General features: G+C 39.3%; 1 protein-coding gene across 1 annotated transcript in view; it reads right to left on the reverse strand.

Annotated features, from left to right (window-relative positions):
* Nucleotides 1-13,475, reverse strand: part of LOC131688875 (cuticlin-4) — a 142,673-nt gene that overhangs the window by 50,751 nt on the left and 78,447 nt on the right. Inside the window, exon 4 of the mRNA XM_058973466.1 lies at nucleotides 10,450-10,495. Within this exon, the coding sequence (XP_058829449.1) occupies nucleotides 10,450-10,495 (46 nt within the window). The remainder of the gene's footprint in view (nucleotides 1-10,449; nucleotides 10,496-13,475) is intronic.

Below are 13,475 nucleotides of genomic sequence, written 5' to 3' on the forward strand. Positions count from 1 at the left end.
CATGCGAGACTCAAAGTCGAATCAAAAAGCTGAAATAATCAGAGGGAAATAATAAAATCAGGTCTTCGCTGTATTATTAAGGGGGGCGTCTGGTGTAAAGTGCTCAAACCGAAAGTTATTTTGTTTTACGATTTTGAAGGCAAGGAAACAATGCATCTTTTATGTAATGTTAAGCTTTAAATTTGTACGTTTATTCTGTACTAAAAAAATATTTGCACGGCCTTATTCTGCGCGGCGTGGGACGTGAGACGCCGAAACTCACCTCACTTTACGTGACTTTTCTCACCCGATTCTGAGAGTCGACTCGGGTGAGGTGAGATTCCTCATTGCGGTTAAATGGGAGTCTCACGTCACCCGAAGTGACTCTTCAGAATTGGGTGAAGTCACGTAGAGTGAGGTGAGATTAGTCGTCTCACGTCACACGCCGCGCAGAATAGGGTCGGCAGCCACGCAGAGCCACACATACGAGCGTTCCAAGAGTAGACGTCCAACCATTTCCACGTCGAGGAGCGCCGCGGCTAACACGATGACTCTTGATAAAATTGTTTGACACAGGAAATTAAGTAAAATTTGTAAAGCTTAGACTTGTAGTTACTCGATGAACCCAAAAAAAGTTCGAGTGTAGGAAAATGGCTTCATGTAAACCGAAAAATCTCATATTTTTCTGTAAAATTCGTGCACTTTTCTTCAAAATAATAGAGAGAACAATTTTTTCATTCTGTTTTCTGTGGTTCACCGACAGGCTACACATATTGTGCATTTTCATGAAAAAAATCAAGTCAAATCTTTGATTAGTTTTTGAGTTATCGTGTTCACCAATTTGAAAAACGCGGTTTCGAAAAAACGCTATTAAAGGATACTCCATATCAAATTGCATCACGGAAAAAATGACGTGGAAAACAATCCATTTGGTATATTCTCTTAAAAATTTGGGTGGAAGTAGTTTAAAGTGTATTGTTCACACTGTATTTTTATCGCTGTCAGTCTTAAGAAAATTGTTGCCGATAGATTGAAATCTGCGTGTGTCGCAGCAAATACGCGCGAGGAATGCATGGCTGTTTAAAACAAAAGAAGTTCAGCGTGGTCACCGAGATTGCGGGAGACTATTCTAGAGGCTCAATACTAACAATTAAGCGGATAAAAAAGAAGTCGATTTTTTGCCCACTACACCAGACGCCCCCTTAAGATGATTGAGATTTACACTAAAGCAGAGATGATGCTTATACAGATGCGCGAAGACTGAAGCCAAAAGTTCCAATCGAACCCAAAACAACGGTTCCAAACTAGCAATGTAAACAAATATGGCGGATTTAGGAAGTAATGCGTGGGGAGTATCGAGATTGAAATGAAAAGAAATGCATGTCTGCATCCTGCATCCTCGATACATTTTTTCTAGTGCAACGAAAAACATGTAGACAGGCTCAGTAACGTAAATCAATGCGTTTCCAAGTTACATGATTGAGTATTGTGGGAAATATTTCAAAAAAGGAATTCGCCAAGCATTCATTAAAACTACAAGTCACTCGCTGTTTACACAATATTCCAGGTTGCCAAAACTAGCAGACAAATAATTTGTAAAACCGTGCAACCAAATTTACTGTTTTTCTCGCCGCGTGTCTTTATATTTAAAACATCGTCTTGGCACTAAAATAGAAGTCACCATCTTAGATGAACACATGACTTCCGGAATTGACATCCGGTATCTATTCATTAACGCTATTACAAAAATTCTCAAATTGTTGTGGTAATTGAAAATTTTACTAAACCGAAGTAGCCATCTTGATTTTCGAAATGGTCTCAGACATTGATATTTGGCACCTACTCGTCAATCCCGTTCCAAAAATACTCATATTGATTGGGCTTTTGAGAATTCCACAGAACCGGAAGTCGCCATCTTGAATTTCAATATGGCACCAGACATCGATATCTAGTGTCTATTCGTCAATTCCATTCCAAAAATACCCATATTGATTCGATTTTAGAGAATTCCAATGAACCTGAAGTCGCCATCTTGGTTTTCCAAATGGCCTCTGACACTGATCTCTATCATGCGCTCTATTAGGCCCGCTCTGAAAATATGCATGCTGATTGGGTTATAGAGAATTCCACTGAACCGGAAGTCGCCTTCTTGGTTTTTAAAATGGCCTTAAACATCGATATCTGACGTCCACTCATCAATCCCGTTCCAAAAATAGCCATATTGATGGGGTTTCAGAGAATTCCACTGAACCGGAAGTCGCCATCTTGGTTTTCTAAATGGCCTCAGACATGAACATTTGGCATCTACTCGTTAATGCTGTTCCAAAAGCAATCACTTCCACTTTTCCAAAAATCTTCGAAATTCTTTGCATTCAAAATGGAAAAGCAGAAACCGTGTAAATTTCAAAATCCGTGCAAAAAAACTTGGTCAAAAACCGTCTAAGTCTTTTGCCTTCATAAGGATTTTTGCTAAAACCGTGTTAATTGCGAAATCCGCGCAAAAAAAATTGATCAAAAATCGTCTAAGTTTTTTGCCTCCAAAAGGACTTAGAACATTTTTGCGAAACCCGTGCAAAAAAAATTGTTGAGAAATCGTCTAAGTCTTTTGCCTTTAAAAGGACTTTTGCGAAAAACCGTGTTAATTGCGAAAACCGTGCAAAAAAAACCGAGCTAATTGCGAAAACCGTGCAAAAAAAAACGTGTAAAAAAAAAACCTTAGTGTAGTTCAGAATGTGAATTTAGTAGGAATTTTAACTTTCTACTAAAATTAAATGACTTAGGGTCAGTGGCGTAGTAAGAAAATTTTTCGGGGGGGGGATATGAAAATTTTTGTATATATATGAAAAAATGTTCAAAAACATTCTGAGCAGGAAAAAAAATGTTCAAAAACCAACAACTCAGGGAACGGGTTTGGGTAGTCAAGGTAGGAAAGCTAGCTGTTGGTATAGAATTAATGCTCTTCCCCTACGAGGACAATCTGAACGGCAAACTTCAGACTGTCTAATTTACTGAGCCCTTCAGTTCCCTTGTGCCATTCAGTACCACTTCCTCGTTGAGCTTCCAACTGGTTCGCGAACTACTCGGTCTAGTGCCCGACAATAGATCTAGCCTACTCCAACGAAAAGTTCCCCGGCGAGAGAAGTTCGAGCCAACCAACCAGGTGCTGCGGTCAGTTCGGCGATTCCGGTAGAGTAGGGCATCCGGTTTGATGGAGCCCCGGCGTGACTGGTGGTGTATCGTCGCGGTCTACGCGGTCTCGTTCCCGGCGGTTAATCTGACTGAGAGCTGACGGAGAGGTCCCAGAGGAAAAAAGTTCTATCGATACCGATTCTTATTTGGTTTCAGTACCACAACTTCTTGAGCCCTTTGACTCTGTAACCGGTGCCATTTAGCACCGCAACTCCTTTAAGCCATTTAGTTCTCTTCTTGGGCCATTTAGCACTACTTCCTTGATGGTCCATTCAGTCCTCGATTTGTTCGCGAACAACTCGGTCTAGTCCCCGACGATGGACCTGACCTACTCCGACAGAGAATTCCCCGGCGAGAGAAGTTCTCCCGAGATCGAGCTAAAGCTAGTTCGACGATTCTGGTGAAGCAGGGTATCCGATGCACTGGTGCGCCGATGACTCGCGACTAGTGATGTCTCGTCGCTGTCTACTCAGTCTAGTCCCCAGCGGTGAATCTAGCTTACGCTAACGGAGAGTTCCCTGGCCAAAAAAGTTTTCCCAATATCGATTCTTCTTTGGTTTTCGCTATTTTTCTATCAGAACCACCGGTGGGGTGCCGTGGTCGGTCTGGCGAATCCACATGGAGCGTGACGTCTGGTTCGCTGGCGTTTCGACGACTCATACTCGCTGCTCTGTTGCAGTCTATTCGACCAGTCCTCGGCGTGGATCTAGCTTATACCTGCGGAGAGTTCCCTGGCGGTGATTGCCCTCCCGAAACCGTTGTTCGATGTCCATTCCGCTGTAAGACGTGCATGATCTACATCAGCGGTTCTCAACCTTTTTCGTACCACGGACCCCTTAGATATCACACTGGGTTGCTGCGGACCCCCACAGATAAACATTAATTTTGTATGCCATCAATATGTTATTTTCAATTTGTTAGGAACAGGCATTGTAATTCTCTCTCACTCACGCGAGAAGAAGCTTATCCGATGTCCAATTTTTCCGAGATAAGATGAGTCGCAAAATTCTCCGTCTCCACAAATAGCGTGAGAATGCTTTTCCGGATAAAATTTATTTGACTTTTTCCTTCTCACCAGAGAAGGTGATAAAATTTTAATTTCTTGTAAATCAATAAAAACTTCAAAAAATACACTTCATTAAAAAGAAAAGCTGCAAAGATATATGGTAGTCTTATTTTTTCGTGTTTTGGAATAACGACAGGAAAGCAGCGAGCGAAAAAAGGATACCGTGATAAACTCATTCATTCATTCTCCGGCTGTTTTATTTATCCGGAGAAATAGCACGTTGTATTTATCCGGAGAAGTTGTGTGAGTGCCAATAACTTTTCGTGTGAAAATGTGAGTTTTTATTGTCGCAGTAGCAAACTATCCGGGCGCATTTACTCATATGAGCGATAAATGCAATGCCTGGTTAGGAAAGCTCCCTGCACGTCACTTCAAACCTCGGACATTCTACGACTCTCCTCGGACATTCAAAGACTTCAAACGTCGGACATTCAAAGACGCTCCGCACAGTGTTGACGTTGCGTACCCACACCGATTAAGATACTCCTTAAGCAGCCGTGGCTCGGTAGGAGCTGTTTCAGGTGGAAGGTCATCTCTCCGTGCTTTCTATTGACGCACGCCGACAGGTTTGGATGAGCCGGTAGGTCCATTTTCCTTTCTCCGTATTGTCACATTCCTGCTGCCACGTCACCATCGAATCGATTCTCATCATCTTCCTCACGTTTCTTACGTTTTATTGATTGTAGCACTTGATATCCTCCGTCAGGGTAATGCAGATGGGAATCATCTCGGCGTCAAGTCATACTGCCTCCGGTACGCAATCGCAACTCGTACGACCAGCAGTCGAAGCGTCCTGTTCAGCTTTTCGCGGTTTCACTTGGTTTTCAGCGCCGCACCCCAAGCAGGAGCCCCATATCGCATTATCGATGACGAAACACTAGATAAAGACCCGACATTTCGCATGTGTAATCAACGTGGTTGTTAAAGCTCAATCAGTCGTCGATTATCACTCCCAATTGCTTCAGTGCACGCTTCGATGCATTCACAAGCCCTTCGATGGTGATCTGTATCCGCTGAACCGCTTTGCAGTTGCTGTCCAACAACAAATCCGTCTTGTAGTGAGCCATTTGCAGCTTGACCCGTTCATCCAGCTCTCGATCGCATCGAATGTCTCCGTCACCGACACCTCCATTTCTTCAAGTGTCTCGCCGTTATTGACACATCGTCCACGAAACCAACGATTTTCACTTTCCTGGGCAGCCGCAGTGTTAAGACCCCACACTGATAGAATATATTCGTAAATCGCTAGGAAATAATTTCGTACAAACAACTTTCATAAAATATACGAATTTTTCGTACATATGATGAATCGTTCGTAGTTCTATCGAAACACTTATTTTTTATTACGAGTTTTTCGTGAAAACCACGAAATGACTTTCGTTGGCTTATTACGAAACAGCTTCATTCAACAAACGAGTCGTTCGCTGTTATATACTATTATCTTTATAATATTTACGAGGACCATTCGTCAAACCGTCCACGTCAAAAGAGCAATATGGAGCCATTGTTGATATTCGTCAGATAATTGTTGTTGTCTGCTCGTTGATTTTGTATGAATAATTTTGAGTTTTTCTCTGCCGGAGCAATATCGGTGCTGTCAAATATCGATCCTAAAAGATCGAATGCGACCAACGAAATCGTTTGTAATATACATAAACGTTTATTAAAATAAACAAAACATTTCATTTCATTCTCGAAAAATAATGTCGTTATCAACGATAACATTCGTGCAGTGTACATACGACCATTCTTGTTCATGAAATGAACAAAACATACTATTTACAATGCACGAAAATACTTCGTTGCAGAAAACGACGAATGAATTCGAGCATTGCATGATTCATTATATTCACGAATTTATATTATCAGTGCATCGTACATCCCATTCCAAAGTGTTGGGCAGAGAATGGAGCCCTGAGTAACGCCCGCTGCGACTCGCATTTCCTTCTGCCCTTTTGTTCAGCTGGTACAGCAGTGCTCTACTCTGGAAGTAGCTCTTCAGGATCTGGCTCATTCTTTTACTATCATCTAAAGACTTCAGCAGTAGCATCCTGAACATGTCCGGATATGCCAGGATCGCAGCTTTCAGCGCCACGGTTGGTATTCCATCCGGACCGGAGGGTTTCTTTGATTTTAGTCACATCGACGCGTCTTTGAGCTCGTCGTTAGTCACTTGCCACTCGACTGTGTTACCTCCTTCTTTTTCGCCGTACGGTGTCGGTGACCAGGTAGTTGAATCGTGATTCGGGAAGAGACCCTCAACGATTATCTTTAGCTTACCCGGGTATATTTCAGCTGGTGTCGACGGACCCTCGTCTTCGTCATGATGACTCAGTACGCGTCCCCCAAGAATTGGCGTTTATTTCTCAGCACAACTACTTATGGCAATTGGCTTGCTAAGCTTGATCTTCCGTTTTAAAGAGTCCCTACCTTCTAGATATGTCGCTTGCGCTCCTTTCTCACTCTCCATCTTGCGCTCTGAGTCCGCCTTCTGGCTCTAAGACAAGCAGCGTGTAACGTACTGAGTAACCAGTAAGCTGCACGCCGTCTACTGCATCGCCCTAGTTTTCGTGACATTGTAACGTCACAAACCGTCACAATCCTTCTTGTTAGCCGTTAGCCGTATCAACGTACTTTATTCCCTTGTTCGCCGAAGTAACTCAACAAAGAGGTTTTCGTTAAAGGCTTTCGTCTTCCACTTTAGCTTGTCGCCCGTCCTTCTTCGTGCTGCAGCAGGGTTCCATTGGCCGATGCGGTAGCGAATCGCCTGGTGGTATCTATGGAGATACTTCTCTTACACTCTCCATTCCATGTTCGCCGTCAGTCAAGGACTACAAATTGTGACGAAATTTCTCTCGGTACCGATATCCATTTCGTGAACCATTAAGCTCCTAGCTCCTCGCTTCGCCGCGATCTACTCGTTATAGTCCTTGGCGGTTGAGCTAGCCTCCACAACGTGCCGACAGGTAGGTGTCGAGTCTGCAGCCAATTTTTACTACAAGGAAATATTTTCACAAAATAACTTTTGCAAAGGGAAACTTTGAGAGTTTCATTTAAAATATTAGGCATTTTTTTATTTAACATATTCAATTTTTTCAAATTTCTCCAAAATATTTCGGGGGGGGGTTTCGTCCCCAAAACCCCCCCCCCCCGCTACTACGCCACTGCTTAGGGTCGATTTCTTAACCATCGTTTTACTTTTAAACCAGGTTTACTAGTACGTTTAAACCTGGCTTAAGAGAGGAAGAAGAAATCTGCCATTTTCCTTACAATATATTTGGCAAAGCTATTGTAACTTGCAAGGCCCTTCTTTTTGTTTAAACAGAAGCTGGTGGTTCTAATTTCAGCAATAATTAAACTTGAACTTTTTAACGGTTCGAGTTAGAGCTTAACTGTCTTGAATGAAGTTCAAGAGCAACATATTTTAGACAAATTTGCTATACTATTTTTTTTCTTTTCAAAGTTTTGAGAACTTTTATATAAAAAATATAACTTTTTCAAATAGCATTAACTTTTTCAAATAGCAGGGCACTTAACATTACATACCGTTGCTGTAATATTAAATAGTATGCTTTGTAGTATAGATCACTAAAAAATGGCAAGTGCGATGTTTTGCAATATTAACTCAAAAAATAGTTTTTTTAGAAAAAGTAAATATAACATTCTAACGAGAAAAGATAGAGGTTCGATATATTGAGACAAATTGTTCTTCTTCAAAATATCTAAAAGTATTTCTAAAGTTATCTTAATGAAAAATTAAAATTACAAAAGCTATATAAAGTGTCTTCCACAACGTTTTTTATTTTCTTAAATTTTCTGGAAGACAACGAAATTCTATCTCGAACCACAAATTTTATGCGTTAAAAAAATTTAGAACACCACTACCCTCTATTTAAAATAAAAGAAAAGTATTGTGAAGTGCAATATTTTATCATGACTTCGAAAGTATCTACCGCGAAAGTAATATTACATATTACAAAGGTTCAATTAATAAAAAAAAATAATATAACTTTCTCAGTTTTCATTTTTTTCCAACTTGTCCTTCAGATGTTTTTCAGAGTTTTTAAACAACACATCAAAACTCTAGCTTCTACTATTCAAAAGATATAAACACTCAATATCTCAAAAACAGATTTTTTAATTCAATTTTATGAAATTTTAAAAAATGTCGTGTTCGCTATTTTTGCACGACCATAACTCTAATCATGACCTTATTTATAGTTGAAAAAGAATTATCGTTTATTTGTCCCAATGGGTAATATTGTTATTCCAAAGAACCCCTTTTTTGGTGAAAAAGTGTTCATTACTTTTGAAGGGAAAATAGTTAGATATGTGGCGCTCTGAAAAAAAATCGTCTTAGATCAATCTTAAAGTTGTCTGAAGACTGTTTCAGTTTTAAATCAATACAGCATAAGTTATTTGAATAAAACAGTTTCTCTTGGAAACACCCTATCCTTTGATTTTAAATATGTTGTAGAATGAAAAGTATGACAGATAGAGCTTACATATCGTCAGCAATTCTTTCCAAAATTTGTCGTTGTAAAATTTCGCTGAAGGGGCCTTTGTCTCAAGCTAGAATGATTAAAAAATTATTTTTTTGATCTTGGTAAAATTAGAACCACCTTAACTGTTGTTTTAACAAAAAAGAAAAGGCTTACAAATTAAGAAAACTTCTTCAAAGATTTAATAAGGCTAAATTGTTTAATTTTAGCAAAATCTCAAAATTCCTGCCAAATTCGCATTCTGGACCACTGTGCAATGTAAAAAAAATTACAAAAATCGAATAAAATAGCACGGTAACACTAAGGAAAATTTCGAAAACTAACCATCGGAAATCATGAACATGACTCATATTACACTTCCAGAAAAAAATCCGGTATTAAACCAATAAACAAACACAATAACGTACTTAAAAATTGCGAATATTGTCACTAACCTCCTGAAAACATGAACATCGTTTAATTTTCAACTATTTTAGTCGATATAGCTAATTCAAATCAGTGTATCCTCAAATTATGTACAATAAATCTAAAAACTTGAACATATTCAGAAAATAACCATAGTAACACAACCAAAAATTCTAATGCAACTCTTTTGCGTAAAATAGTTGTGTGGAAACACAAATAGTTTCATAAATACGAGATTTATTATCATAATCAAAAGCTTGGTCACCATTTCCGTAAACGATTTACGAAACCTTCAATTTTCTTGAATTTACGAACTGATTTTTTTCTCGTGCAAATCTGCCTCACTGTACGGATATAAGCTTACCAACGGTGTCAAACTTGGAAATTGCAACCCTAGTCCTAATTCGAAAAAGAAGCGACATTCTTTTATATTTGTTTTGGCCATACAGATAGGGTTAGAATATTTAGCTAATTTCCATATAATAATGCAGTAATTGGACAATATTTTCTCAATGCTTAACTTGAAAATTAATGTGCCTATGTACCAGCACCCTGCTTTTACCATAGATTTCGAAAAGGTTCACAGGTTCAATGAACGTTCTACACGAATATTGAATTACCACAGTCATTGGCCTCATACTCCTTCATTTGAAGCATGCGGGATGAAATAAAAGCAAACGACCAAACAAGCAGACGACGATCATCCTACAGCTTCTCCGTATTCTGAAAAGTTTCTTTTCGTAGGCTGCGAGGTGTAATGTAAAGTGTTGGCAGAAGGTAAAGTTAGGCACGCATTAATGGCTCTCGGCATCTGTGCTCAGTGAGTTCGGTCCTGGGTGTCAGTATTTGCACTTAGACGTTTCCTAATGTAACAACTGGTTGTGCTCGTGCTCAGAACCGGATACCGCAAGGTTGAAGGAATCGTAAACCGAATGATCGACCATATAATTGCACCAGAGAAGAAGACTGCTCACATTCTGCAGGACTCGTTCGAAGTCGCGGTACTTTGTTTCAATCTTGCGATGGACCAAAGCTTAACGACCTGTTTCCTGGCACTGGTATACGCTTCATAGAATCAAGAATGATGATTTGTGTTATTCATAACTCATAAATTAGGACTAATCGTGCAATCGGCTTAGTCATTGCTGCGATTTTATAGCTCAATTCGAATCGAATTACAGTCACTGAACTGAAGTTCATTGAATCCGGTTATATCAGAGTTGAACTAAGCTAACAGCGTTTCCTCAAATCGCGTGTTGCAATCGAATACCTTTCTATATCGATAGTCGCACTAATTGATATACTTACGTTTTATGGATGGAATCTGAGCGCATCGTGTGAAAGTGGCTATTGTCTGAAAGAGGGAAATAACGAATAAAACTGGTTAGTGATGGCACCTCATTAAATTTACAAACGTCTGTGCTTAACTGGTGCCGGCCGCAAACGGTAGCACGGTGAACGCATTTTTTCCTACCCATCAAGGGCAGTTAAGGCATATTTTGCAGCGGCATTTGATTAGCTAAGTTCATTTGCCTTTTCCGCTCCTCGGTTTAGATGTAGGTGTGTATGTATCTTTTTGAACATTTCGCTTTAAATCTATTATCTCATTAACGAAAATGGGTACCTATGTGAGCTATTGGATCAAACCGGTCTTCCATCATGGAATCATATCGGCCATCGGCACCGAAATGAGATAGATGGTTTGAAAAGACCGAACTCGGCCTGGCGCCAAGGAAAACTATACATAATTATTTTTCAACACCTTCGAAATCATTCATATGGGTAGGCATATGGTGTTGACGGTATGAGAGCATGTTCCGATGTGTGTACATTTAAATGTAAGAATTCACGATAAAGGGAACCTCAATGATGGATACCGCGTAAATTTCAAAATCCGCGTAAATGAAAACCGCGTAAATTTTAAAAACCGCGTAAATGAAAACCGCGTAAATTTCAAAAACCGCGTAAATGAAAACCGCGTAAATTTCAAAATCCGCGTAAATGAAAACCGCGTAAATTTCAAAATCCGCGTAAAAAAAAACCGCGTAAAAAAATACCGCGCAAAAAAAAACCGCGTAAAAAAAAACTTGAGTGTGTTGATGTATTTTATACCGAATAGTATACAATAGTTCCGGACAACAAGATAACCATTTCAAGCTAAAGCGGTTTCGTCTGCGGGATTGCTACTCGGTTCATAGAAAGTGAATACGGAAATTCTCATTTCACTTTATGGGACGGGAATTCTCAATTCAATGCAGCTTGCAAAATTCAGGTTCTGTCAGAAGGACTCAACGATGTTCTTTGCCTTTTTATTACAAAGTGTTCATCGTAGTGTGGTATAGAAATGGTCGGGTTCGGGTTCTGTAAATTGAAACTTATCGGTTTCGAGTCGGCTTTTCAAATTTAAAATTCTCGGGTTCGGGTCGGGTCCGGGTTTATGAAATTTTAAACTTTCGGGTTCGGGTCGAATTCGGGTTTTTCAAAATTGGAATCGGGTCGGGCTCGGGCTTTGAACAAATCAACCCAACCATTAACGCTGCTTGCGTCTTTACACAAAACCCTGTCTCTTTTTATAGTAATGAACTATACTTCGTGACACGAATGGATGACACATATGACCATTAGAGTGGGACATGGATATATGAAAAATATAAAATTTTGCTCCGAGTAACTTTTTGGGCCCCATTTAGCTCCCAGAACAATTTTTAGCTCGATCGGTGAAACTATATTTTTGCGCCCACGGTTTAAAGTTTACATAGGATTTCGCATGGGAAAATCGTCTTTTGCAAATTAATTCTTCCAAGAGTCGCTCGTTATCTCCTAAAAATAAATAGTTTTCAGATTTTTATAGCAAATATGTCAAGGAAACAAAGTCTAGAAGACTGCAAAATGATCTGATGCTTGTGGAAAAGTTATTAAACAAAAACCGATTATCATTATTAAACCACATCAACAGGAATTTATCGGAAAATATTGGTTCAACTTTCCATTATGGAATATAAATTTCGTCAAACTTTTAAACCAAAACATAGGCCGCGGTCGGAGTAAACGCTTGAAATTCGGCTAAAGCGTACAGCAAATCTACAGCAAGGCCAGTAGAAATCTACGGGAAGTAGAGACAATAGTAAACTAACTACCTCCGCTCCTGATTGGTCGTTTTAATCTGAATAGTAGTACTTTTTTGCTAAATATTGAATTATAATTGTCCATTGAGATTTAACTATGTCTATTTTTGACAGAAGCATGAATTAAAATGATAATGAAATTTAAATGCAGCTCGATTTGTATATTCTTGGCATAGTTGCGATCCACGAGATGCTTTTCAACCATTGACTACAAAGGCCGTTGCAGCCCGGGTACAATTGAACAATTCCCATATATTGAACTCACAAATTTGATGTTACTTTGATGGCATCACAGTGGCTCAAATTTTAAAAAGGCACATCGTTATATTTATTTTTTTAAGGCAGATAGTTTAAGCAAAATTTATTTTCTAGAGACTGTTTTTGTTCCATCAGACATAAACAGAAAACATAGTATATTCCATTTAAAAAAACTTTCGCCAGGTGTTGTTGTTCATAACACTCATATGGTGATGGTATACTAGCGCCACTATCAAATCAGTGGTACATATAGGAAACAAACACCGTTTGTCCGGTTGTCCCTGGGCTCGGCCGTTGCATGATTCGGATTTCTTCATGGAAATAAATGAATTTACACGATCTTACGGAATTGATCGCAACAATATTATGTGTTCCGTTGAAGCCATTAGCGGATTTTTAAATGTATGAAATCGGAGATGTCGGAGAAGCATCTCTGCTGGCACGCTTACCGTATAATCTAAAGCATAAAATGAATTACATACCCCATCATAGGTCGTCCTAACGCTAATAGTGTGACATCAAGAACCCGTCAGAGAATCTTGATTGACACCCTTCGACACAAGTTTGATCGAACCAAGCAGTAAAGTGGGTGACGTCAAGTAAACTGTCGAATACGAATTGCCAATAGCCATAGCTTAATTTAATACATGTAATAAATTATACAAAACTACCTTGCAGGAATGGTTTTTTGAAAGAAAATTCGAAATTTTGGTTAAGTACGACGGACAAGGTTGTTTGAAACTGTCATCATTAAGCATTTTATTTCTCCATTATAGCCATTAAATTTTTAAAATGTTCGGGTTCGGGTCGGGTTCGGGTTTTTCAAATTTTACAATTTCGGGCTCGGGTTGGGTTCGGGTTTTTAAATTTTTAAGCTCTCGGGTTCGGGTCGAGTTCGGGTTCGAAAAAATTGAAACCCAACCATCTCTAGTGTGGTGTAATCTGACTACA

Source organism: Topomyia yanbarensis, chromosome 3, assembly GCF_030247195.1.
Source record: "Topomyia yanbarensis strain Yona2022 chromosome 3, ASM3024719v1, whole genome shotgun sequence".
Lineage (NCBI taxonomy): Eukaryota > Metazoa > Arthropoda > Insecta > Diptera > Culicidae > Topomyia > Topomyia yanbarensis.